Source organism: Syngnathoides biaculeatus, chromosome 9 (assembly GCF_019802595.1).
Source record: "Syngnathoides biaculeatus isolate LvHL_M chromosome 9, ASM1980259v1, whole genome shotgun sequence".
NCBI classification, from domain to species: Eukaryota; Metazoa; Chordata; class Actinopteri; order Syngnathiformes; family Syngnathidae; genus Syngnathoides; species Syngnathoides biaculeatus.
This window is the reverse complement of record NC_084648.1, coordinates 6,486,866-6,511,147: the sequence shown is the minus strand read 5'-3', so window position 1 is coordinate 6,511,147 and position 24,282 is coordinate 6,486,866. Positions and strand designations below refer to the sequence as shown.

General features: G+C 41.1%; 2 protein-coding genes across 2 annotated transcripts in view; one reads left to right on the top strand and one right to left on the bottom strand.

Annotated features, from left to right (window-relative positions):
* The first annotated feature begins 4,661 nt into the window (after positions 1-4,661).
* LOC133505856 (FERM and PDZ domain-containing protein 1) lies at positions 4,662-23,962 on the top strand. The gene is made up of 15 exons (XM_061829367.1): positions 4,662-4,762; positions 5,692-5,855; positions 6,297-6,399; positions 6,536-6,581; positions 8,619-8,723; positions 11,922-12,017; positions 13,379-13,504; positions 13,600-13,719; positions 14,138-14,274; positions 15,353-15,572; positions 15,725-15,907; positions 16,616-16,760; positions 16,904-17,755; positions 17,840-18,166; positions 19,264-23,962. The coding sequence occupies exons 1-15, from the start codon at positions 4,662-4,664 to the stop codon at positions 22,602-22,604; spliced, it is 6,066 nt and encodes a 2,021-aa protein (XP_061685351.1). The 3' UTR covers positions 22,605-23,962.
* The window catches only part of LOC133506284 (coiled-coil domain-containing protein 40-like), a 46,632-nt gene continuing 40,242 nt past the window's right edge, over positions 17,893-24,282 (bottom strand). The window contains exons 28-29 of the transcript XR_009796460.1: positions 22,877-22,936; positions 17,893-17,986 (exon numbers count right to left, since the gene is read on the bottom strand). The gene's annotated coding sequence lies outside the window, so the exon portion shown is untranslated. The remainder of the gene's footprint in view (positions 17,987-22,876; positions 22,937-24,282) is intronic.

The window sequence follows — 24,282 nt, the reverse complement described above, 5'->3', positions numbered from 1 at the left end:
CTGGTCTGAGTTTCGCTGGACAGCCCTATCCTGAAAGGTTCGTTGTGGCACTTCTGTATATGATTTCAATTTTTACGATGGTGGATTTTTTGTTTAGCCCTACTCTGAGTTGTAGTTTTCAAAACCAATGTCCCTGAGTTGTTTCGGTTAGAGGGGCCTCTTCCTTCGTTGCTAGAGCATCGAAGGGCCTTTCTGTACATACTGAAAGATCATGTAATCCTTAGATTACATACATATGTACTTCATTTCACTTCATATTTGAAGGTAATACACTGTCTTACAGAATTTTATAAAATGTCTTTCATATATATATTTTTTTACTTCATTCATTCATCCTCCGCATCGCTTATCCTCACCAGGGTCTCGAGCATGCTGGAGCCCATCTAAACAAACTCTGGGCGAGAGGTAGGATACACCCTGAATTGGTTGTCAGACAATCGCAGGGCACATAAAAACAAACAATTATTTGCACTCACATTCACACCAACGGGCAGTGTAGAGTCTTCAATTAACCTAACGTGCATCCTTTTGGGACGTCGAAGGAAACCGGATTACCCGGAGAAAACCCATGCAAGCACATGGAAAACATGCAAACTCCACACAAGTGAGACAAGATTTGAAGCCCGGTTCTCAGAACGATGAGGCAGACGTGTTAACCAGACGTCCACCGTGTCGTGTATTATTTGTTTCATGTCATTATTTTGAGCGGAACCGTTAAAACCAAATGTAAAAAAATCATTTAAATTACTGGTTCTAAAGTAACAAAATGGGCACAAAATAATCCTTGGAATGAACACTTTATCAATGCACTGTAAGAATTATTAAGAAAGCAATAAGAGACACCAAAAAGATTGACTAGCAGGAGGGTTACGGCCAAGAAACATCTCGGGTCAGTATCTGACAGTTGGGCTGATGGGACTTTTCCCGGGGCTTTGCGAGGTCCTCATTAAATATGGATGGTGTTTGGAGCTGGGGCAAGTGGGACTCAACAAACGGCACAAAGAGCCCAGCCTGGCAGGACCATCACATGTTTTTTTTTTTTTTCTGTCTCCCTAGCTGTCTCCTGTTCTTTCTCCAACTTCCTGATTTTTTTCCCTCCCTGTCTCCCTTCCTCTTTGATTTGCTTGATCATCCCATTCCTCTTGCTTTTCTCTCTGCTGAGCTTTTTGTCTTTTCATTTGCATTCGCTTTTCTGTTTTGCCAAATGCTGCTTCTTCAAGCTGTTTTTGTGGCCCTGCTCTACTCATCTCTCTCTCTCACTCTCTCTCACTCTCTCATACTTGCCCTCTTTTTCTCTCTCCCTCCTTGTAAGCATAAAACATTTCAGAGCTTTGCGGGGAAGTGGTCCTGTTTTGCAGCAGCATGCAGTGGTAAGTGGTGTAATTACAAAGGGAGACAGCTTTCAAAGTGGTGGTCGTAGGTTTGTGATTGAGTATGTTAAGATCCTAAATTGCCTACCCTAAATTGGACCACATTTAGAATTACTGTAGATGCACACACAAAGTATTGAATTCTTAATCAGTTTTAGAGACACAATACAGTATATATAAGAATGAAATGCTTGAAGTCTGATCTGGATTACTGCTAAATGAGAAATTTAAAAAAAGGAAGATAATCCTAACATACTTATTTACTGTATTTGGACTGTTGCCGAAATTGGGTTAATACTGTAATGGTCACGGTATCTGGTCACAGAATGAAGGACTTGAGCACGAGATCGTCTTGTCCTGTTTGTTTTTGTATGCACCATAACTGAGATTCCTTACTTTGCGTTTCTTACTAGGTAATGAAGACTGGCCCTCCACAGCAGAATGATGGATGGAGAAAAAGCAGGATGGGACTTTAAGTGGCGCCCACATGAAGCCCTGACAGAAAGGGCTGCGAGCAGGTGTGTGCTGGTCTGTGAGTCTCAAAGCAGTTGTTGGTGTGTTTACAATGACAAATGATAAGATCAGACTATTAGCAGAATGTGTAATAAATGCGGAGTGGGGCAGACGTGAGAGGGAAGTGTGTAGTGAACCACAGACACTGTCTGTGATCATGTTTAGCTAAGTCCGTTGACCTAACCAGACCTCTGAGGTTAAGGAGAAGCTCACTCTAATCTGGCTCAGCGCAGGTGACGCACAAAGTCGCTGTCATGGCCTGCAGACATACAGTACAGTACTTTGTAAACTCATTTGCCTGCACTGTGTGACCTTTATGTCCTCAGAAAGCTTGGTAAAATATTAATTATGCTTGTTTTAACAAATAGTACCATATCTGTCGATAGTAAAGTATTGGTAACATTATTCACTGCTGTTAGGAATCAATACTGTCTAGCTCAAGTTGTATTATGATTTTTGTGAACACGTTTCTGACCAGACATTCAGTGACCGAATGAAAAGGACGTTGTTTTCAGTGGGTGAATTCAGATGATTGGTTACACAAACACAGATAAGCTCCAGTAAAAGAAAAGACAGATCGGTACCTCCTCTGCTTTTTCCACATTGCCTACAAAATTTTTTAAAAGCAAAAATAAGGTGTGAGGAAGAGGATGTCACTTTTGTGTCATATTTATTCGAGCTATTATTACTGTGACCGCATGGAAAGAATTGCACTTATAACACCTTGAAATACACACAAGTGATAGCCAGCATAACCTGTTCACAGTCATAGCATAATCATGTTGCTCCAGTTTCTCCAGTTCTGGACTTCGACATCCTTGCAGTATTGTTGATGTAATGAGTAATCATAATAATCGGGCATTTTGCAAGTTTAAATTCAAGACAATCCTTTCTTTCCGTAGCAACAAAGCCACCATTCTTAAAGTCTGATGAAATAACACTAGTTGCAGCGTGTCTGCATCACAGGGTCTAGGGTCCAGTTTCCCACAAATCTAATGGGAATAAATGGTGTAGAAAATGGATGCATCTGAAAGTCACATCAAAGGATTTCGACGACATTATCCTAGTAATAGTCATAAAAACTGTGAAGTCCAGAAATTGTGCTGTTGTGGTGTTAATACAACAGCCAAGAAAACGTGAGACTATTTTCCTTCTCTGTTTCCATTTCTTTTAATCAATTGTTGGTAATCCACATGTATTATGATTAGAAACTCATCATGGCATTGTGAAAGTGTTAAATAGTGTAATAGTGTGTAACCTTAGTACACACATTTTAAAACCTATGAAGGGAATGAGTGGGAGTCAAGAAATGTCAGAGTATGTCATGGCGAAGAAAAAAAAAGTCTTCAAGACAAAAGAGGATATTTAAAACAGATGGATGTATAATGTGCTTATTTATGACACTTAAAATTCCACTGAAGACATTATCAACTGTGTCACTTAGCACACCCCCAAAGCCTTTGCCTCCTCAAGCTGTTATCATAATATTTTCATTTTCTGTCCTCCTTTTTTCTCTCTTTTGGTGTCTGTAAATTGGCAACTCATCCTATCCTTTCCCTCTAATGGATGGTGCTAATGTCTGTCATCAGCAAAGCACATCTGCTACAGATTGCTTCCTGCAGCTGCGGGATACACCACAGCCTAGCGTATCCCTAGTCGGGTCATTCATCAATTCAATCGTATCAAAAAGCAGCCATTATAAAGTGCTATCATGGCAATAGCATGTAATGAAGCAATCCAGCATAAAATTACCGCAAATGTGCATTTACAATTTAAGCGTGATTATGAAGGGATATTTTATGCAAATTAGGTCTCATGGAAACTCAGATCATCATAATACTGCTAGACATGTACATCTGTGGTTAAATGTTAATGAGGATAGATCTCTAGGTGTGTGTGTGTGTGTGTGTGTGTGTGTGTGGTGTGTGTGTGTGTGTGTGTGTGTGTGTGTGTAAAGCAAAGGAATATCATTAAAAAGTGGAACTACTCTGAGAAGGATGAGAAAAAAGAAGTTTTCAACCTGGATTTAGAAACATTCACACTTGGGGGTGAGGTCACCTCTGTTGGCAACTTATTCCATTTGTGCGCAGTATAATACCTAAATGTTTGCCTTGGACTCAGACGGTAAATGGTTTTATGATTGACTGGATATGACTGTTGAAAGTCAGGTCAGAATCTAACAGAACACCAAGGCTGCGGACTTGGTCTTTAGTTTTTAAAGATAGTGAGTCCCGGTATCTACTAACCGCAATTGTCTTTTCTTTACTGCCAAAAACAATTGTGTCAGTTTAGTTGTGGTTTTGTTCAAGAACATTTTTTTATTTGTTTTAGACAGTGACACAATACCTCAATTGAACTGTAGTCATCTGGAGACACTGCTAAATATAACTGTGTGGTATCCTCATAGCGATGATAGTCAAAATTAAAGTTTTGAACAATTTGACCCAAGGGTAGCATACACAGGTTAAACAGGAGGGATCCAAGAACAGACCCTTGAGGGACCCCATTCATCTATGACTTTATGTGATCAGACAGGAACAGTGTCAGTATTTTGACCAATAAATGTTTATGTTGCTTTGTGTAATTTCTTCTATTTGTGAAGGATTGCTTAGTCTGAGTTGAGGTTGGCAGCTTCCTGACAGACTTTCTGCTCCCACTTGACTTTTTTTCTGGATGTCTTGAATAAAAAAAAAATTGTCTCATTGATCTGATTTTAATTAAATACAAAAGAGTGTATTGTATTGGTTAGCCTATCAAACTTTGCCTCTTCTCAGGTAAATGGAACTGCAGGGGAGGAGTCGCTCCCCATCCCGCAGGACCAGCAGAGTTGAGCAGGTGGTGGGAAGATGGCTGAGACGGTCCCGAGAGTTGGGCAGCAGGTCTCACTCTTTGAGCAGGTAAACCTCTGTATGTCTAATTTGATGTCCTAAGCATGTTTCCAACCAGTTCTTCCAGTAATACAAATATTAGAGCTACATGACAGCTTGAGTCAAAGCAGTAAGAAATCCTATTGTCGTTTTGTGTGTGTATAAATATACTTCATCTACATCCGATCAAACGGTCACGCAGCCTCACTGTTTTTCCAGCTGTTGGTAATCAGCCAAGGAAATGCTATGTGCTAAGCTAACTTGTTTCCCACAGTCTACAAAGGCTGGCTCGCTATCTTGGTAAAGGTCTTTCATTCAATAGAGTGGTGTCACTCTTCTTAACTACTAATCGTGTCCTCCATAATGACGAGTAAACTACATTACAGACTACTGAGAAAGGAAGTCAAGGAGTAACTAAACATTTAACACATCAAGCAAGGGAGTGTGAATCAACATGTTATTCTGAGAGGAGAGAAAATGTTTTTCAGACCGTGTAGATCAGTTGCAAATGACTTTTAGGAAAATAGGACATGGGATATGGACTGAGGAGGGCAAAGAATAAGGATGTGGTGTGAAGCCAGTCGTGACTGAAGACTAAGCTATCGAAATGCAGATTTTCAAATTCGAAATTGGAAAGATATTTCAGTTCATGTTAGTAGATGCGTCCTCAAACACGGCATGTGTGAGATCCTTAATGTCATTGTTTGTTGAACGTAAAACGTTCGCGTCAACATTACGGAATAATGAACTTATTAAAAAGCAGATTTTTTTTGTTCTTTTACAATGCTCCAGCACTGTCTCTACAACAGGTGTGTATTTGTTGATGTCACCTAAAGATACTGTTACAGGAAATGTTTACAGTTGATGTGAGGGAACCGATTTTGACCACGTGCTATTTACCAGCTTGAAATCCAGCTGTGCTTTCTTCTGCCCACTTTCAGAGACAGAGTTGCAGTAGATGGGACATCAGCAGAGTCCATTGGTACAGATCAGAGGAATTTTCCCTTCCGCTTGAATGTTTCAATCCAGCAGGACGCAAAGCTCAAATCTCATGGCCTCACGCTTTCCTCACAGACCCCTATCTTGGTACAAGAGGTCACACACGGTATGACTACTAAAGTGAAATGTTTCTCTTTTGCCCTTTTGTTCACAGATACAGTTGCGTTCAAAAGTATGCATTTACCGATATTGGTCATGTCATAGTACTGCTGGACTTTCATTCATTTGAACCATTTTCCATGGTGGAATGACTAGACAACATACATCACCCAGGTTTTCTTCAAATACAATGAATTAAGTGCGTGCATTTTAAAATGTTTAGAATGGTATAAGTTTTCATGAAAATTACAATTTAAAACAGGTTCTGTTTCCTAATATTTCCTAGTTTAAAATGTTTATCAGTGAGATGATAGAGCATCTTTTTTTTTTTTGATAATAGGTCATATTTTGATAGTTGAGTAAGGTAAAGGTAAAGATAGGGAAGAAGTTAAGTTAAGGTAAAATATAAAGCCAAACATGACTGCACAAGGACATTTCATGCATCCAGGTGGTCCCGCAGACGGCCGGCTCGTTCCTGGCGACCAGCTTGTAAAGATCAATAACGTCGCTGTCGAAGACCTGACCCCTGAGCAAGCTACTGAAATAATCAGGTCTCCACCAACACTAGCAACTTTATACAACCATTAAACACAATGCATGCACAAGTCGCAATGTAAACACCAAATACAAAGTAAGTTATGTCTTTTTTTAAATGGATTTTACCAGCTCCTCTCCATTTTTTCATAGAGAGTGTCAAGATTCGTTGTCTGTGACCATACTCAGAACAATGCTGGTAAGTCTCAGTATCTTGCCAATGTCATCCACACGTCTTTGTGAAAACAGGAACAGTACTGACGAGTTTTACTCTCACGTTCGCTGCCATTGACGGCTTTCGAAGTGAAATCTCCATATTAACCGGAAAGGCGAGCAGTGAATGAGAGACTGCTATTTTACAACTTATGCACAATTATCATCTTAAAATGATTCTGGTTTTAAACTGAGTGTTTAGAACAAGACTTTCAAACATACTGATACGAGGAAAGCTTATCATACAAAACTGATTAGTGTCAATGTGATGTAGAAGTTGCAATCATCAAACTACATTATCATTCTAATTTTTATGATCATGATGATTTTGTTTATATGATTATATAAGGATTGTATTTGAGCTCCAACTTCCTTCAAATGCGAGAAAGGTGTTGAAAATGCATGGTTGTCAGACTTATTTTATGAATAATCTTTTGTTTAAAAAAACGGAATGGACACTCTTTAGGAAAATCAGTTTGTTTGTTTTTAAATCTGGAGGTAGGCAATGTATTGGTGGAAAAATTAGTATGCATTGAATAATTTTCCATGAATTTGTTAAACAAAACAGGGCATAAATTACCAAAAAAAACTATAATTCAAATTTCAAATGGACAACTGTACACATTTCTATAAATCACTGGTGTCGAACTCAAGGCCCGGGGTCCAGATCTGGCCCATCGCATGATTTTATGTGGCCTGCGAAGGCAAATAATGCGTATCATCTTCCATGATTTTTCTTAAAATCTGTAGCAAAATTTAAAATTGTCATACCATAAATGATAACGTTGAGATATTCCAAGCATTTTCGTGACCAGACAACAATACTGTAGTTGAAAAAGCCATTACCCTTAACTTCTGATACAAAATATAAATTTCATTCTGATGGTTTCACAGTCATAACAGCCCTCTGAGGGAAACCGTAACTCTAATGTGGCCTATGACAAAATCGAGTTCGACACCCCGGATATATATGTTCAGGTTTATATTATAGGACATATGACAGAATATTTCCAGGACTGTTGTCAGTAAAAATATAATACCTGAGTAGTAGCACGGCTATGTCTACTTGACCAGGAACTGTCGGATGCCAGGGCACGTTGTCGTGGTGAAGCAGCCGACGGTAGCCGTACAACAACTTTCACCACTTCTCGCACATTGAACAATGCGAACAGTACAGGATCTGTTGGATGATGGTCTGACCCACTTCGAAGAGGAAAATTGGAAAAAAATAGTTTGGGTTTGAAATTCATCCTTCATGACACCAGTCCTTGAACGTTTCTGACATACCATGTATACGCTGTATGTGTGTGTGTGTGAGTGTGTGTGTGTATCCCATAATACTGTGGATGCAATGTAAAATGTTAAGATGTATGTTCTGACAAGCAACAATCTATGAATCAATGTGTCATCAAGGCTTGGAGTCGTGCATCATACCGCGCAACTCTCCGGTCACCAAGGTCCAAGCACAATATCCTTAATAATTGTGGTGACATGGCCACTTTGCCTGCGTGCATGTGGAGTGTACCTGTTTATGTATTAGTGCGCAAGTGTCCAAGCCCTGCACTTCAATCAGTAAGCCAGAAGCAAATTTATGTTCTCACTTATGTGAAGGAGATGGGAGATAAATATGAATGAACCTCAGTAATTCCCTTTGCCTCTGCTGATGGAAGCAACTTTAATCTCTTTTTAGTCATGGCTCTCGGGCATTCACGTGTATGTTGCTAAAAATATTCATCCATCCATCCATTCTCACGACTGTTTGTCATGTTCAGGATAGCAAATCTCAAAATTTGGGGCTTCACCACGCCAGTATGTATGTGTGGCATGGTCATATTGCCTATTGACTTAGTTTACCTAATGTAATCAACTGCTGCATACCCACAGTGAAAAAAAAATTGGCATCTAAATTTTACACTGTTACTCAAAGTACACAGGGGGTTTACTGATGACATGCATTATAAAGAATGCTGATTAAATTGTGAAAGTATTCTGAAAACATTTCATTCCCTTGCATTTGTTTCAGGGCCCAAAGTCATCATTTATCACACCTGAGAAGAGGGCCAAACTCAAGTCCAACCCTGTCAAAGTTCGCTTTGCTGAAGAGGTGGAGGTCAATGGGCACTCTCAGGTTAGTGCTAAAACAATACCTTGTTACAGCACTTCTGGCCTCGCCCTCTTCTCCGTTAACTCTTTTTTTTTTCACAGATCCACTTGACATACTGCTTACATTTGGTCATTTTTATCTTGGGAGCAAAGAAATATACTCGAAATTTCTTACAGTACAGTACTGAAACACCTAGCTGTTAAATAGGACAGTTTGGGGTCATAAGGGCAGACACCTAGTGGCTCCGTAAGTAATTGTATTACCATACAGTATACTGTATTCTTAGCATGAGTGTTGCAGTTCAGTTTAACATATGGATTATGTCATGGTGCTGTGTGTAGAAGATGGTTGCAAAAGTCCGGTAAATGTTCTTATGTGTGCAAAATTACAATCGCTATGGCTTATACATGGTGTATGCTGTCAGATAAATTATGTCTTCTTTTCACACAAGCCTGGCTCTAGCTGCTTCCATTCTGTTACCGGATGTGAAATTAGCTGCATGGGGGGAAAATAAAAAAAAATCACTAAGGCTCGAGTGCCCATTACTAATCCCAGAGAAAATGGGGGTCGATATTTGCCACATCTCCAGATATTGACTGTGATTAAGATGAAGGACCAGAAGATCAATGTTAGGGAGGGAGATTTGGAGGGATCAGAGTAGGTTTTCAATTGAGCTGCACAAGTTAGACGGGAGGTTGATGGTGGACAAAAGTTTTGAATTTATCACAAAACGAGAACATTTGATTTGTAGACTTCTTATACCCACCGTAATAAGGAAAATTGACCAGGTGAAAACTATTTGTGGTAAAATATTATCCTCTGTGTGTGTATGTGTGTATATATATATATAAATTTTAAATGTATTATTTATTCCTGGCCTCACAGTTCTGAGGTCCAGGTTCATACCCAGACCCACCTGTGGGGAGTTTGCATGTTCTGCTGGTGCCTACGTGGGTTTTCTCCGGGCACTCCGGTTTCCTCCCACATCCCAAAAATATGCAGCATTAATTGGATATTCTAAATTGCCCCAAGGTGTGATTGTGACTGCGACTGTTTGTCTCGATGTGCCCTGCGATTGGCTGGCAACCAGTTGAGGGTGTACCCTGCCGCTTACCCGTTGACAGCTGCGATAGGCTAGGATATATATTCCTGAAGTACCGTACTCTGTTTTCTAATGGACTATGAAATAGATTTCTAAAAGTTTATTGTATTGCTTTGCCATAAAACAAAGGCGGAAACAACAACTTAGTGATTTATATTATTTTGCTATGGATTTACTTTTTGTGCCCAATTTTTCCTCGAAAATATTTTTATAATTGGCAAATGAGAATTACAAGGGGGTCCTTGGAAAAATATCTTCACTGTAAGGAGTCCCTGCCTGGACCCAAATGGAAAATGAAGTGCAAAATGAAGCACTCATGAGGAAAACCATACATCAATAGTGTTAATAATACATAGAGCTAAAGAAATGAACAAACCTGCACTTTGGAGCACAAAGATGGGCCTGAAGCAGCTTCAAATCATTGTCATTGTCGCTGGTTCTCCTGTTCACTCCAGGTTCCCCTGGAGTGTACTCTGCTATCCTCGATAGTGGCTAGCGGGCTATGCTAACCAGCTTGAAAGGCTCCAAGGAGTCACACCAGCATCCTTCATGAGACTTTCTTGCTCGCCTCCTCCTCCTCTGCCGTCCAGAAGACAGGCGGACATCTCAAACATCGATAAAAGTGCTTTTAAAACCACACATATACATACCCCACACATACTGTGGTGCCTAGTTCAACCACTTGGGGCAGTACAGATAAAAAATTATTAGATGTTGGCTGTAGAAAGGTAAACAAAGAAGAAAAGAGATAGATTGATTGATTGATGATGATTATGATGATGATCTAAATTATATATTTACATACAATTCCAGAAATTTTACTTGCACAGCACAGATCTATCATAGGAATAAATAAATAAATAAATATCCATCCATTTTCTTAGCCGCTTATCCTCAGAAGGGTGGCAGGGGGTGCAGGAGCTTCTCCCAGCTGTCAACGGGCAGAAAGTGGGGTACACTCTTAACTGGTTGGCAGCCAATCGGAGGGCACAACTGCTACACTCACAATCACTCCTAGGGGCAATTTATAGTGTCCAATAAAAGTTGCATGTTTTGGGGATGTGGGAAGAAACCAGAGTGCCTGGAGAAAACCCACGCAGGTAGGGGGAGAACATGCAAACTCCACACGGGTGGGTCCGGGATTGAACCCGGGATCTCAGAACTGTGATGCCAACGCTTTTCAGCTGAGCCATTGTGTGCCGCCCTTGATATAGATAGATAGATAGATAGATAGATAGATAGATAGATAGATAGATAGATAGATAGATAGATAGATAGATAGATAGATAGATAGATAGATAGATAGATAGATAGATAGATAGATAGATAGATAGATAGATAGATAGATAGATAGATAGATAGATAGATAGATAGATAGTGGTACATACAGTCTGCTTTTTGCTCAGGGTAGTCACTGTCTGATAAATGGCCAATCTGGTGATCATTAAGAGGCAAAAATTTGAGTCAAGTAGGTGAAAAACATGGAAAATGTTCCCATAGAGGAATAAAAGTAAAATGGATTATTATCATGCACCCAAGCAGCAGGGGAGGGTTTTGCAGAAGAGGAATGAAGGAAATATTTTTCTCTTTTGAGGTTTTTTCTTTTTAGTTTGAAGAAACTGAATACTATCTATCTATCTATCTATCTATCTATCTATCTATCATCTATCTATCTATCTATCTATCTATCTATCTATCTATCTATCTATCTATCTATATCTATCTATCTATCTATCTATCTATCTATCTATCTATCTATCTATCTATCTATCTATCTATCTATCTATCTATGGCCCATCTGAAATCTGCCATTTTTCTTCATTATGGGGGTCTGGGAAGTCAGAAAACCAGTCAGTATCTGGTGTGACCACCATTTGCCTCACGCAATGCAGCACATCTTCACATAGAGTTGATCAGAATGTTGAGTGTGGCTGTTACATGACAGTTGCTATTTGTTAGGGTTTTTATTCTCGTTTCTATTCCAGTTTTGTTTGTGATTTCCTCATTATTATTATATTTTATTTTATTTCCTCATCTGTTAAACTTTTATTTGCAAGTGTTTAAGATGCTAATATTTTTGTCAAACTCTTCTTTGATCCTGATTATTGTTTGAATTGCAGGGTAACTCGCTCCTATTCCTGCCTAATGTTCTGAAGGTGTACCTGGAAAATGGGCAGACCAAGGCCTTTAAATTTGAACCCTGCACGACAGTGAAGGTATAAGACATACATTCACCTCATTATCCATCCATCCATTTTCTTTGCCGCTTATCCTCACGAGGGTTACTGGGAGTGCTGGAGCCTAACCTAGCTGTCAACAGGCAGGAGGCAGGGTACACCCTGAACTGGTAGCCAGTGAATCACAGGGCACATAGAGACAAACAGCTGCACTCACAATCACACCTTGGGGCAATTTAGAGTGTCCAATTAATGTTCCATGTTTTTGGAATTTGGGAGGAAACCGGAGTGCCATGCAAACCCTAAACAGGTGGGGCCGGGATTGAACCCGGGACCTCAGAACTATGAGACCAACACTTTACCAACTGATCCTCCGTGCCGCCTCACCTGATTATTACGCTCACAAAATACATACAGTCCACTCAAAGTCAACAAAAGAAATCTCATGGAATACTTACATTATATGGCAGCATTGTGATCGACTGGTTATCACATCTGCTTCACAGTTCTGTAGATTTGGATTTGAATCTGGCCTCGCCTTTGCAAAGTTTGCATGCTCTCCCCGTGCTTGTGTGGGTTTTTTCCGGGTTGTCCGGTTTCTTTCAACATCCCAAAAACACGTATGCTGGGTTAATTGAAGACTCTGAATTGCCCCTAGGTTGCCTTGATGTGCCTTGCGATTGGCTGGCGACCAGATCAGGGTGTACCCCGCCTCTCGCTCAGCTGGGATAGGCTCCAGCACGCACAGTACCCCATGAGGATAAACGGTACAGAAAACGGATGACTCGATTGACATATAGTAAGCATATTTTATATGAAAATTAACCACTCCCAATGGAAGACTGCTATAACATGATATGAAATAGAATATTAATTTAGCTTTGGCGTTCTTGGTCCTGCGTAAAGAAAGACCAGCTGACTTTCCCAAAGCAAGTATTTTTCAGGAATTTGTTTCTTTGCTTTCGAATCAATGTTTAGACACTAAACTAAAATTCAACTCAACCAGTCGATCCCCACTTCTTTTTTTTCTGGCAACAGCACCATCTACAAATTTGCTTCTCGATTTGACTGTGTCCGAAATCACGCAGATGATCGAAATCGTAACATCTCTTGTGACAAAGACAAAGCATGACATCAGCGCTGCACTCATGGCAGGCCGATCATATACAGTATTAATGAATGCCAAATGGCTTCGACACCATTAGGATCAATCAACACACTTTGTTGTCTGGATCATAAAGTAACCGCAAAAACCCTGCTGGTTTCCCAACTTCACTCAACTGTCACATGCGAGGTTGAGCTTCACTTTTCCAACATCCAAGTTTACTATCAAATATTTGTGCCCAAAGCTCTGTTTTAAAAAAGATATATACATATTTGTTTTGTTTTTTCCCCATTAGGACATTGTAATGACACTGAAAGAAAAACTTTCTCTGCGAAATATCGAACATTTCTCCCTGGTTCTTGAGCAGCAATACAGTGTCACTAAACTACTGCTCCTACATGAGGAGGAGAGGATACAACAGGTATTCAAACAACACGACATGAGTCGAGATACAAGCGATATAACTTTAACCTCAGGGCAGCGAAAATGGAAATCTGACATTTTGTTTGAGCTCAGGTGGTCCAGAAGAAGGAGTCCCGTGACTACAGATGTCTATTCCGTGTTTGTTTCATCCCAAAGCTACCAGAGACTTTGCTACAAGATGATCCCACTGCCTTTGAGTACTTTTACCTGCAGGTATAATGTAGAACTAGTAATCTTGTAATCTCGCGTTTTTCCATCCTTTTGGCAAAACTGACGTTTCTGATAAACGTGGATTTTCCAATACAACAGATGGGAAATCAATGAAATAAAACCTTCCCGGGTTCCAGCACTCATAAGGACTGAGCTACAGACTTGCGTGGAGCCTATCACAAAACTATAATAGTGCATAAGAATTCATCGATTTGAAAATTAGTTGAATAACTAATTATGAAATTAAATTTGTGGTAGAGCAACATGAGGAGGCTGTGGCCGTCCTGTACTAGCTGGAACTGTGGCAGCTTTCTTAAACTAAACAGCAGAGCCTGGCAAGGGTCCAGCCTCTTTAGGATAAAAGCAAATGGGAGTAAATCAAGAAATATGAGGCTGACTGCTGCGCTTGTGTTTGTGTTAGGGAGTGAATGATGTCCTGCAAGAGCGCTTTGCAGTGGAAATGAGGTGTAACACCGCTCTGCGACTTGCCGCACTGCACATCCAGGAGAGGTTGGCGAGCTGTGGACTCTCCCCAAAGACCAACCTGAAGATAGTCACGTAAAGATACACGCATTGCATCTTTATTTTATAAAGTTTACCACACTCTACAACAATAGGTTGTTTTCACGTGACGTCACCCGCCGTGCTGCCTCGAACGGTGGCCATTTTTGATCCCTGACCTCCGTTACTCATACATAGGCATGGTGGACGACATTATGTTTCTAACGGCATTTATTGATGATGCGACCGACAGCACATCAAGCCCAGACGGACGACTAGGCTACCTGCCATACAGACATCATGGGACTCAGGACGCGTCACAAAGGCGCAGTATTTTGCCCTTGATTTTTCACTCTGTTTGATAGAAATCACGAAGGAGGAGCACTTACCTGTACGCTAACACAGAAAACGAAAGACAATGGAATATGCTTTTATATCAACGGGGAATGGTGCACGGACAATACAAAGCTCAGCACACACTGCAGTATTTTTGTGTGCTACAACAAACCAACTATAAAAAATATAAAATAAATAAAAAATATATATGGGCACTTACCTGTATGCTAACACGGAAAACAAAAGGCGGTGGAATATTAGTTTTTTAATATCTAGGCATTTATTTAATTTTTCCCAAAAGTAAAACCTGTATATTACTTCACCACAAGCAAAGTGAAATGTTTATTATTTGTTTAAAATTTGATGACAATGGCAGAAAGACAAAAGAATAAACATATCTAGTATTTCACAAAATTCTCGAATCTTTCAAGTGATGAACAAAAAAGGATCTTAATTATTATGTTTGCCTTCTGAAAAGAGTACCAATTAAGCTTGCCGAGCTTATCTCGGCGACACATCAGCAGTGGCGGGCAAATTGTCCACAAATCCAAGTCTCCGTGAACCACAGAGCCGCAGGAGGTCCAAAGTTTTTCATCAGAAGCATTAGACGATGTCCGCAGCTGGACTTGTGTACCGGATCGCGAGCCTCTTCGTCACGAGGCTTTGAAGAGCGCCCCGACTAGCAACTCAGAAAAGGAGCAACATTGTAAACCAAGAGCAGTGAGGTTTTCTGTGGTGTATTTCTGCGACTTTCATTCTCTTTAACGATCCAAATTGTGTGTTTGTGTGCTTGCTCCAGTAAGACGTGGGGCATTGAGAACTTTGTTTCATCCACACTGCTGAGAAACATGCGAGAGAAAGATTTGATGAAGGCCATTAGCTTCCAGCTGAAGAAGAGCCAATCACAATCTGATCCCAAGCAGGGGGGGCTGACAGTCAACCAAGCGCGCATAAATTACCTGGAAGAACTGAGTGAGCTCAAGTCTTACGGCGGCAAATCGTTCAGCGCAACGATGATGGTAAGGACTTCATATTTTTTGGGCTCCGGTATTTTCTGTGCGGCGTTTGGATGGTTACTCCATCTGTGTTTGCTTTTTCTATGGGTACAAAGTGGTGTAGAAAATTGATATATGTGTCTATTTGTCTGACAAACCATCTCCCTTCTCTTCAGCTACAGGACCGAGAGTCCACAGTTACGCTGTTGGTGGGTGCACGTTATGGCGTGAGTCAGGTGATCAACCACAAACTTAGCATCCTGTCCACCCTCACAGAGTTTAACAGCATCACACGCCTCGAGCTTGTTCCCGAGTCTGACAAGGTCGGCTTGGTTAAAATATACCTGCAGGACATAATGGTAAGACTCGCGTAGTATGTGCACTATGTGTAAACGTGTGTCTGCGTACTTTTAAAAAATAACTAAAAAAATATTTCGAGGTTTCCAGCACTATTTTTTAAGTCTTTTTTTTTCATGAATGATATACATGATAGTCTGAAAGATTACACAACCAATAAAAATGCAATTTGGAGGGATTCCTCATGGGCGAGGAAGAACCCATGAGATTTTGGTGAAAATCTGGAGACTTTATATATGTGTGGATCCAGGATTTATTAAATTAGAAATATATGTAGATTGCCACTACCTTCTGCTTATCGACCTCATGAATCAGGAAGCAGCCTGTTCGCTTACAAACAGAAGGACACATGCTAATACGGCACAAACTTTTAACAAGGTGGTGTGTTATCTACTCAATGATAAATCGAAGGACATGTTGCCCAAGATTTTTTTATGCTTTTAATGCATATCCACCCTGTTTTTATTTCTATTTTAGTTAGAAAATAAGATTGTTACTCCTGTCTTTGTATTAATTTTCATTAGCACTTGTTTAATCTTCATGGCATTTTCGCTGCAGCAACTGAAAAAAGTGATCCCATGCAGTGCACAATAGCTTACATGTGTATATTTATATTTTTAATTTTGAATTATCATTCGAATCTTCCTGACATTATATTTACTTATATTTGAATGCACTTCTTTATTATGTGTGTTTGGTCTCATCCTCAGCCAATTACACTCCTACTGGAGACAGTTGCAGCGAAGGATATGTCATGCCTGATAGCAGGATACTGTCGAGTTTTTATTGATGCCAATATAAATATCTTTCCCTGGATGGATGTCCCCAAAAAGCACAGAATCTCTGCTGAAGAAGGTACACGGACAGCTCATACACACAAATCACAAAATGTATATTTCCAATAGGTCATGCGATGATTATTTTAATTATTGTTAAAACAGACTACAGTATTGCCACGCATTCCAGTTTTGAATATTATTTTGTAATTGGGTCTGCAGGTTATGTGTCACGTTGTGGTAGCGATTCTGACCACTCGTCTGACTTAGACATGGAGCCTCTTGTCACCCATGTGTCTTGCAACGCCAAACGCCGCCCACGCGTCAGAGCCCCTTCAGACCCAGACGCGAGGAAAAGACGAGAAGGGCACTATAGGAGAAACAAGCATGACGGCGAATGTAGGAACAGCAAGGCATCAGACAAGAGGAAAAAAGAAGACAATGACGCTGAGAGACAAAAAGCAGATCATTTATTTGGAAGTGATCATGGGGGCAAAGTACTTGAGGAGAAAGAAGCTCATAATGTTGGACAAACAGACAACGATGATGTGAAACTTGAAAATGAGAAACAGGAATGGAAATTGAGATGTGTACTAGCGGAGGACCATCCGTCACAATCAGATTCATGTCATAGTGACTCTCGTGTTGTCACCAGCCCTTCCAGTGACTCTCTTGACCTCCTGGAGGAAGACGACCTGATTTCATGCTCCTCTTCCTCATTGCGCCCACTCGTTTCAACGCAAAGCCAAGCTGAAATTTATTCAACACTTGAGCTTTGCCCTTACACTCACACACACTCCGAGGCCAACTTACTTATTCCGCCACCTGCTCATTCCCATCCTCTTCTTCACCTCACATCCTATAATAGTGATGAAGAGGGCAACAGAAAGTCTGGCGACATCATTGATTCCCAGCCCTTCGAAGCCGTCCCCGCCTCACTTGACACCAACAGCTCTTACACGGAAGACGACGCCGCATGTTTCGCTGAGCTCTCTTTCTCTGACCTCCTCCCGAGCCCCCCGGAGGCCAGTGAGGATGAAGAGGATGTAGAAAAGGACTTGAGGAAAATGAGAAATGAGCTGAGTGACAAAAAGGAGGACACTTTAAGGAGAATATGTGAAGTGACCAAAACAGGCAGAAAGAGCACTTTCCAGGGACGCCCGCAGTCTCCGTCTTTGTCCTCAGCCTCTTCCCACTCTGATGTTGTCTTCAACTTTGACCAGAGAGATGCCAGCTGCTACTACAAACTCTGCTCCAACATCACCCCTGACAGTGCTCGCAGCCTTTCCAAGCCTGTGAATGATACTGAGAGAGAAGCTAGAGAGAAGATGGAGGAAGAGCAGCCTCAAGCTAATGAACTGGCGTCAGCGCCCATCCTCCAGCCGCCACCTGGCTTTGGAGACAGCAGCTCCGATGAGGAGTTCTTTGACGCCAGAGATGGCTTCACATCGCCTGATGACCAAACCTCAGGCATGGAGCTAAAAGGTGATATTATTTCTGTAGCTAGGTTTCTATGAGTGCCTTCCTGATATTCCCATTATATAATTGTGTTCAGAATCACTTAATTTGTGTTTGCAATTCAACAATTTAGATCTCGTACATGACGGGTTGTCGTAACGTTTTCAAGTTTGCATGTCTAACATAAATACCGCAATAGGTGTTCAATTTCTTTGTAGGAGAGGACACACCCTGTGCTAGTCTCCTGTCAGTTGCAGGGCATATAAAGACCAACAACCACCCGTACTCACATGAACAACTTTGGATAACTTAGAGTCCGTCATTAACCCAACATGTATGTGTTTGGAAAAAGTCAGACTACCCAGAGAAAAAACACACTAACATAAAGAGAACATGCAAACTCCGGCCTGAAAGGCCAAAGCTGTGATTTGAACCACAAACCTCAGAATTGTGAGGTAGATGTGCTCAGCACTCTTCACTGTGCAATAATTTCCAATTTCAAGTCATGTGAATGAAGAATACCATAGATATTGGATATGGTCTCACAGATTTTGGGTTTATAGTTTGGATTCAGCCTTTATTGTAGGCAGATTCTCCCTTGCTTGCGTGGGTTTTTTTTCCGCCCTCACTGACGAAAACATGCAAGTTAGGTTAAGTGCAAATGTCCATGTGTGTGAGTGTGTTTGTTTGTATGTGCCCTGTCTCTGTGGTTCAGGGATGACCAGTCCAGTTAATCTAGTCCGGGCTACAGCTCACCTGTGACCATGTTGAGTTGAAGATTAATGGCTATCAAGACCTCATACATGCTACAATGAAAAAACAAACAAAAACATGCTGATGTATATTCAAATGTAAATTATCCAGCATCCCAATTATCATATGATGTGTATATTTTGTACTCGATTACAAGTGTGTGGTTTTGTGATGATTCTACTCAGTACTAGCGTACTCCACCTTAGCTAACCAAGCAGACTGTTAATGTCTTTCTGCCATCTAGTGGTTGAAGTATGCTGTACAATCATTACATGGTTGTTAACATCACAGCCCACACACACAAACACACACACCTGTTGAGTGTGTTAAGGACAAAGGTTTGAAGTTGTTTCTGTTTTTTTATGTTGCAGATAATTGCACTGAGAAGAAAGTGGATTTTGTAAGCGCACTCAAACTTAGCGATATCCGAGTTTCTGTGGGGGATGCAAACAAAGCTGGAAAATCCGGAGAGGAGAGACTACAACAGGAAAAGAAAGGAGGTGGCAAAATTGGACTGTATGAGCTGAGAAAAACATCTCGCAAGCGTCGTTCCTTCATGGAAACAGATTATACCTCCAGGGTATCATATCCAGAACCCAAAACAACATCGATGCCGGACCGGGTCCATTCCGTTTTTGATTACAACTTTTTGGCAGAAGGTAGTGATGACCACACATTGAGTTCTGAGCCTGAACCTTTAGAACAAACAGATAATCCAAGTCTTACTGTCTCCTCTTTGACTTACTCTGAAGGGGAACCAGCACAGCTTGAGTCAAAACCCATTCCATTTGATATTGGATCCATTGAGCAAAGTGCAGACTCTCTGGCATCAGGTACCAGAAACAGGAAACAAGAAATGGAGATGGAACCTGATACAATGGAATTAAAATCTGTCACAGATCACATGACGACACGAGCACCCTCGATCACTGTTGTGCGATGTCGGGTAGATCCGGATGGGAAGGAGAGTGCTGATTGCAGAGGTGACAGACCAGAGACAGGAAGGGACCAGGAGGGAATACAGCTAGCAGAGGGAAAACTAGAGGAAAATCAGGAGCCAAATATGGCAGAGAATGGACCATTCACTTCACATATGTTCTTGCCGAGGGTGACTGAGAAAAAAGTACCAATTCCTTGCTGTGAAGATGAACTCAAAGCTATCACATTGACTTCATGGCTGACAGAGTTGAATAACAAGGGTGTCCACCAAATTGCTCCCGTTCAAAACTCACATGCAGAGGATATGCCTCAAGATAACTCAGGACTTTCATCATATTCCCCCCCACCCCCACCCCCACCACCCTCTTCCCCTCTGCCACCAATGCCGTTTGCTCTTTGTGACAAATCCCAAAGTGACTGTTTACACAGAGATTGCTCAGAAACTTCAACCAAACTATCCCCACCTAACTCTGAGGAGAAACAAAACGAAGTTCACAATCCTGGATTAAATTTAGAAAGTGGGAAAAAAGAAGATGAAACTACTGATGTGATTACATTGGCTAGTGATGAGGTTACTGACAGTATGAATTCAGATGTTTTTGATGATGATGATGACGACGTTTTAATTTATGATGATGTTGGAAAAAATGTTGACGGACATGATTGGACAACAGCTGTACCTCTGAATGTGGGTGCTAAATCACCCACAGGAAATTATCAATCTGAGATAAGAATTAACTGTCCCAACAATTCAGCTCCAGAAGTCGATCTACAAAGTAACGCTCATTGTGACTACGCTAACACTTCAAATTCCATCACAGCTAAGCTTGCTGTTGCAACAAGTGTCATAAATCATACATTTAATTCAGGAGCTGGAATGAAAACTGAAGAAACTATACATACACTAAGAGAAGAATGCTCTTCCCCAGGCGGTGATTCTCACTCACTTCAAGGAAACACTCCCATGCCCCATGATCTTGCCAAAGAGCCTCCTCTGCCATCTTATTTCATCTTCCAGTCCTGTTCCCCCAACATCATGGGCCGTTTGTCTGCCTCCACACTTAGAGGAAAGATTCAAAAGTTACCTCTTTATTTATCACGTTCCCAAGAGACCCTTAACCAAATCGGGGGGGAGAATGTAGCCCAAAGTCCTGTGAGTCACAGCGAGCCCAACACTGATATCTTGCACATAGTAAAAAACATCCATGATGCCGCAGAAATCACAGAAACAATTACAGACGTGGTGGAGTCAGATGATTCCGATACAACTCTTACTGGATCAGAGGTGGAATGTGAGTTCTTTGTCGAAACATCCTCGGCTAAGAACTCGAGTTCAGTATCAGAAGTAAAGAAAACACCAGAGAGGATCTTAGTAGACCATGAAACTACATCATTACCTGTCCAGGATGAACCCCAACCCCAACAAACAAATGGGTCTTTCCCAGAACCTAACAAGAATACACTGGAACCAATAACAGAGCCCCCAGTATCCATGCTGAGTAGCCTCCAAAGAAATTCTACAGGCCTTACGATGAACACTCCTGGTCCAATAATAGTACCTCCAGAACCAAAGATGAGAGATACAATGCTTGTTGAAAACATTCCAGGTTTTAAAGTAAGCAGTCAGTCATCCCTTAGCCCTCCTCCAATTGTGGTGACTACACAAAATTTAAATGGACCAGGTCTAAATTATTACAGTCAGTCACAAATTGCACAAAGGACCAGCAGTGACAGGCCCCTGATGGGTCTTTGTAGGCCAGCGGAACAGAAAATTGATTCATCACAGCCACCTTACTCAGGCTGCGGGTTGTTTCCCTTCTGGGAAGAACCATCCGAGGTATCTTCAAAGATAGGTACTACCCTGAACTTAAAATCTGAAATTGGATGCACTTCTGTGCTGACATCCAAGTGTGAGTCAGTAGTCGAGGGATTAAATATGGATGCTTGTGGTTGCCCAGCAGTCTACACTAACTGCTTCAGCAGAGAGGGCAGCTTTGATGAGGACTTAACCGTCTATGAGTTCTCCTGCCAAGGCACTGGTGAAACACCAAGTTCCAGGTTACCTCTTCCGCTCATGACTGATCCTCCATCATCATCCATTCTTTCCACATCTTCCACACACTCTCCATCCTATCCACACATTCTCCTCTCCTCCCAAACATCTGAGCTCAGTCCGCTCCTCTCACCACTCTCTGATGGACAATATCTCCACAATCAAACACAAAAGGACACCATTAATCGCCTTGGAACTCAACGCTACCCAGAACCACCAGCTGGGTTCCAAGTTCTACGAGCGGATGTAGACCAGCTCCTTTCTGTCCTAGAAAATATCAGTGCTGACCGTTCTGTAGCTGATCGGGGAGGTTGCCATCCAAGGGAAACGTGTGCATCCCACTTTACAGAGAACAAGCAAGTCCTCCAAACTGAGACAAGGCGGTTGACGGCATGCTGCCAAAAAATGGTGGCCGTTGACCAGAATCCAGAGGAAATGCTCAAGTCTTTAGCTGATAGTTTCCGGACCTTAGTGGAGCTGGCCGGTGCATGCATATGGTTTTCCAGTTGTGACAGGTGCGAGCGGAGGAATGCAGAAGCAGTTGCCGGTCTGCAAGATGTGGCACGCTCATTCAGGGACTTCTGTCTGGCAGCAGAGCGAGCCGGCAGAAAGCACAGCTGCCGTGACCTGAGCACCAAACTGCTAGCCAAACAGTGCACTGCACTCACCGCTTCGGTCTTCTGCCTCACTCAGATCTTCCGTACTCTCACTGCACTGTGATGTGGCAACAACCTTTCGTGAAAAAAACTTCAGCGGGCATGAAGAATGGTGACGTGCATGTGTTTACCGACTACATGATGTGCACAAACACAAAACTGCCAGTAACCCACCTGCAATCTGCCTAAACAAATCTGCTTGCTTTCCACTGTAGATTTGTACTTGAATGTATGCTGTATTATGTTTATCGAATAATTCAGCTGATGAACGTTACTGTGGTGTTTTATTGAATAAGTAAGGAATGTATAAGAACGTATTTGTAATTGTTTACATACTTAGCTTTACTCTCAGGAGTTTCGGCTTGTGACATTGGTGGAGCATTTGCTTCTGTTGCCCTGAGGTGCAAAATAGACAATTAGACAAATCATAAAAATTCACAAACATGTTACACACTATGGGATGCTTTTAGGTTTGCCATAGTTTTTGGTTTAACGTTCCTGTTTTGTACATTAGGGCCAAAATATGTATTAAAAGTTGCGTACTGCAACATATATACAATATTTTTTTCCATTTAAGCCTTTCCGTGAGAAAGTCCTTGAATGTTTGTTTACAAAAATAACAGTTGGAAGTATGATTCAGTGAAAGTATATGAATCAAGATTATAGCCATTTCCAATTTTATAATCCATTATACAGAATGATTGCATTAGTGACTAAGCTACTGGTAAGGTTGGTGTTTTCATTATCTATCCATTCAAATATTTTTCTCTAATTTATTTGGAATGATCTTTGAAAAACTGATGTCATCTGTTCAATACTTCTTACTTTTGCTACCTCCAAAAAAAAGATCTTGACTGCACATTCAGGCCAGTCAACCAGTTGTTTATTTGAATTGACAGCACTTTGTTAGGAGCCGAAGGACTTTATTCTCATTTTGACAACATTGTCATTAACACTAAGTGCATTTTTAGGAGCAATTTCCTCAGTACGGCAACAAATCTAGGAAAATGTTAATGATCAAATTCGGAGCCCCGCCAGAGGAGACAAGCAGTGGGTAGCTTCGTTGGCGTTGTGCTTTCTCACCATTGACTTGCCAAAGCACTTCAGGGGTTCCGACAACCCCAGTCAACACTGATCGGTCACTAAGTGAAGATCCTTTGTGGACATTTGTGAGCCCATTTATTTGTTACTCAGTTGTATGCACTTGCGACTGGAGCATGCCTAAAGATTATGTTTCACCGCAGAAACACTGGGAACACAATATTCAATTGTAGTCTACAATGGGTATTGTACCTGAACACTGTATTTCTTTAATTTCATTGGAATACAATAGCTACAGACCGGAACTGTTACTTTCCTATAAATAATGTTTTATCACTATTATACAGTTTGTCCTCAAGAAGCATGCAGTTAAGCCATACAATGCATTGTTGTATCAGGGATTGCGTCAGTATGGCAGTGATGATGACTCGTCGCCCTTGCTTTGTACTGCCCTAGTCTACTATTAAAAATTACATTCTGATTTTTTTTTCAAAGTTTTGTGACTGTGATTCAATTCAACCCACCAGACATAGTTGAAAATGTCATGCAAAATTGTTGGGGGGGGGGGGGGTTCTTAGCAGCATCAGGTCAGTAGAAACCAATCTGGATGCAGTTGGGAATATTTTGGAACATTGTTACATTTGTTACAAAACCATACTTTATGAAGTTTCATTCATCAATGCAGAGTCTAAACTGGCCAA

Excerpts from the sequence above, each read along its gene's own strand:
- LOC133505856 (XM_061829367.1), top strand. The coding sequence starts at position 4,662 with ATGGAACTGCAGGGGAGGAGTCGCTCCCCATCCCGCAGGACCAGCAGA. Across the intron at positions 5,856-6,296 it reads GGTACAAGAGGTCACACACG|GTGGTCCCGCAGACGGCCGG; the intron begins GTATGACTACTA and ends TCATGCATCCAG. Across the intron at positions 15,573-15,724 it reads CGTTCAGCGCAACGATGATG|CTACAGGACCGAGAGTCCAC; the intron begins GTAAGGACTTCA and ends CCTTCTCTTCAG.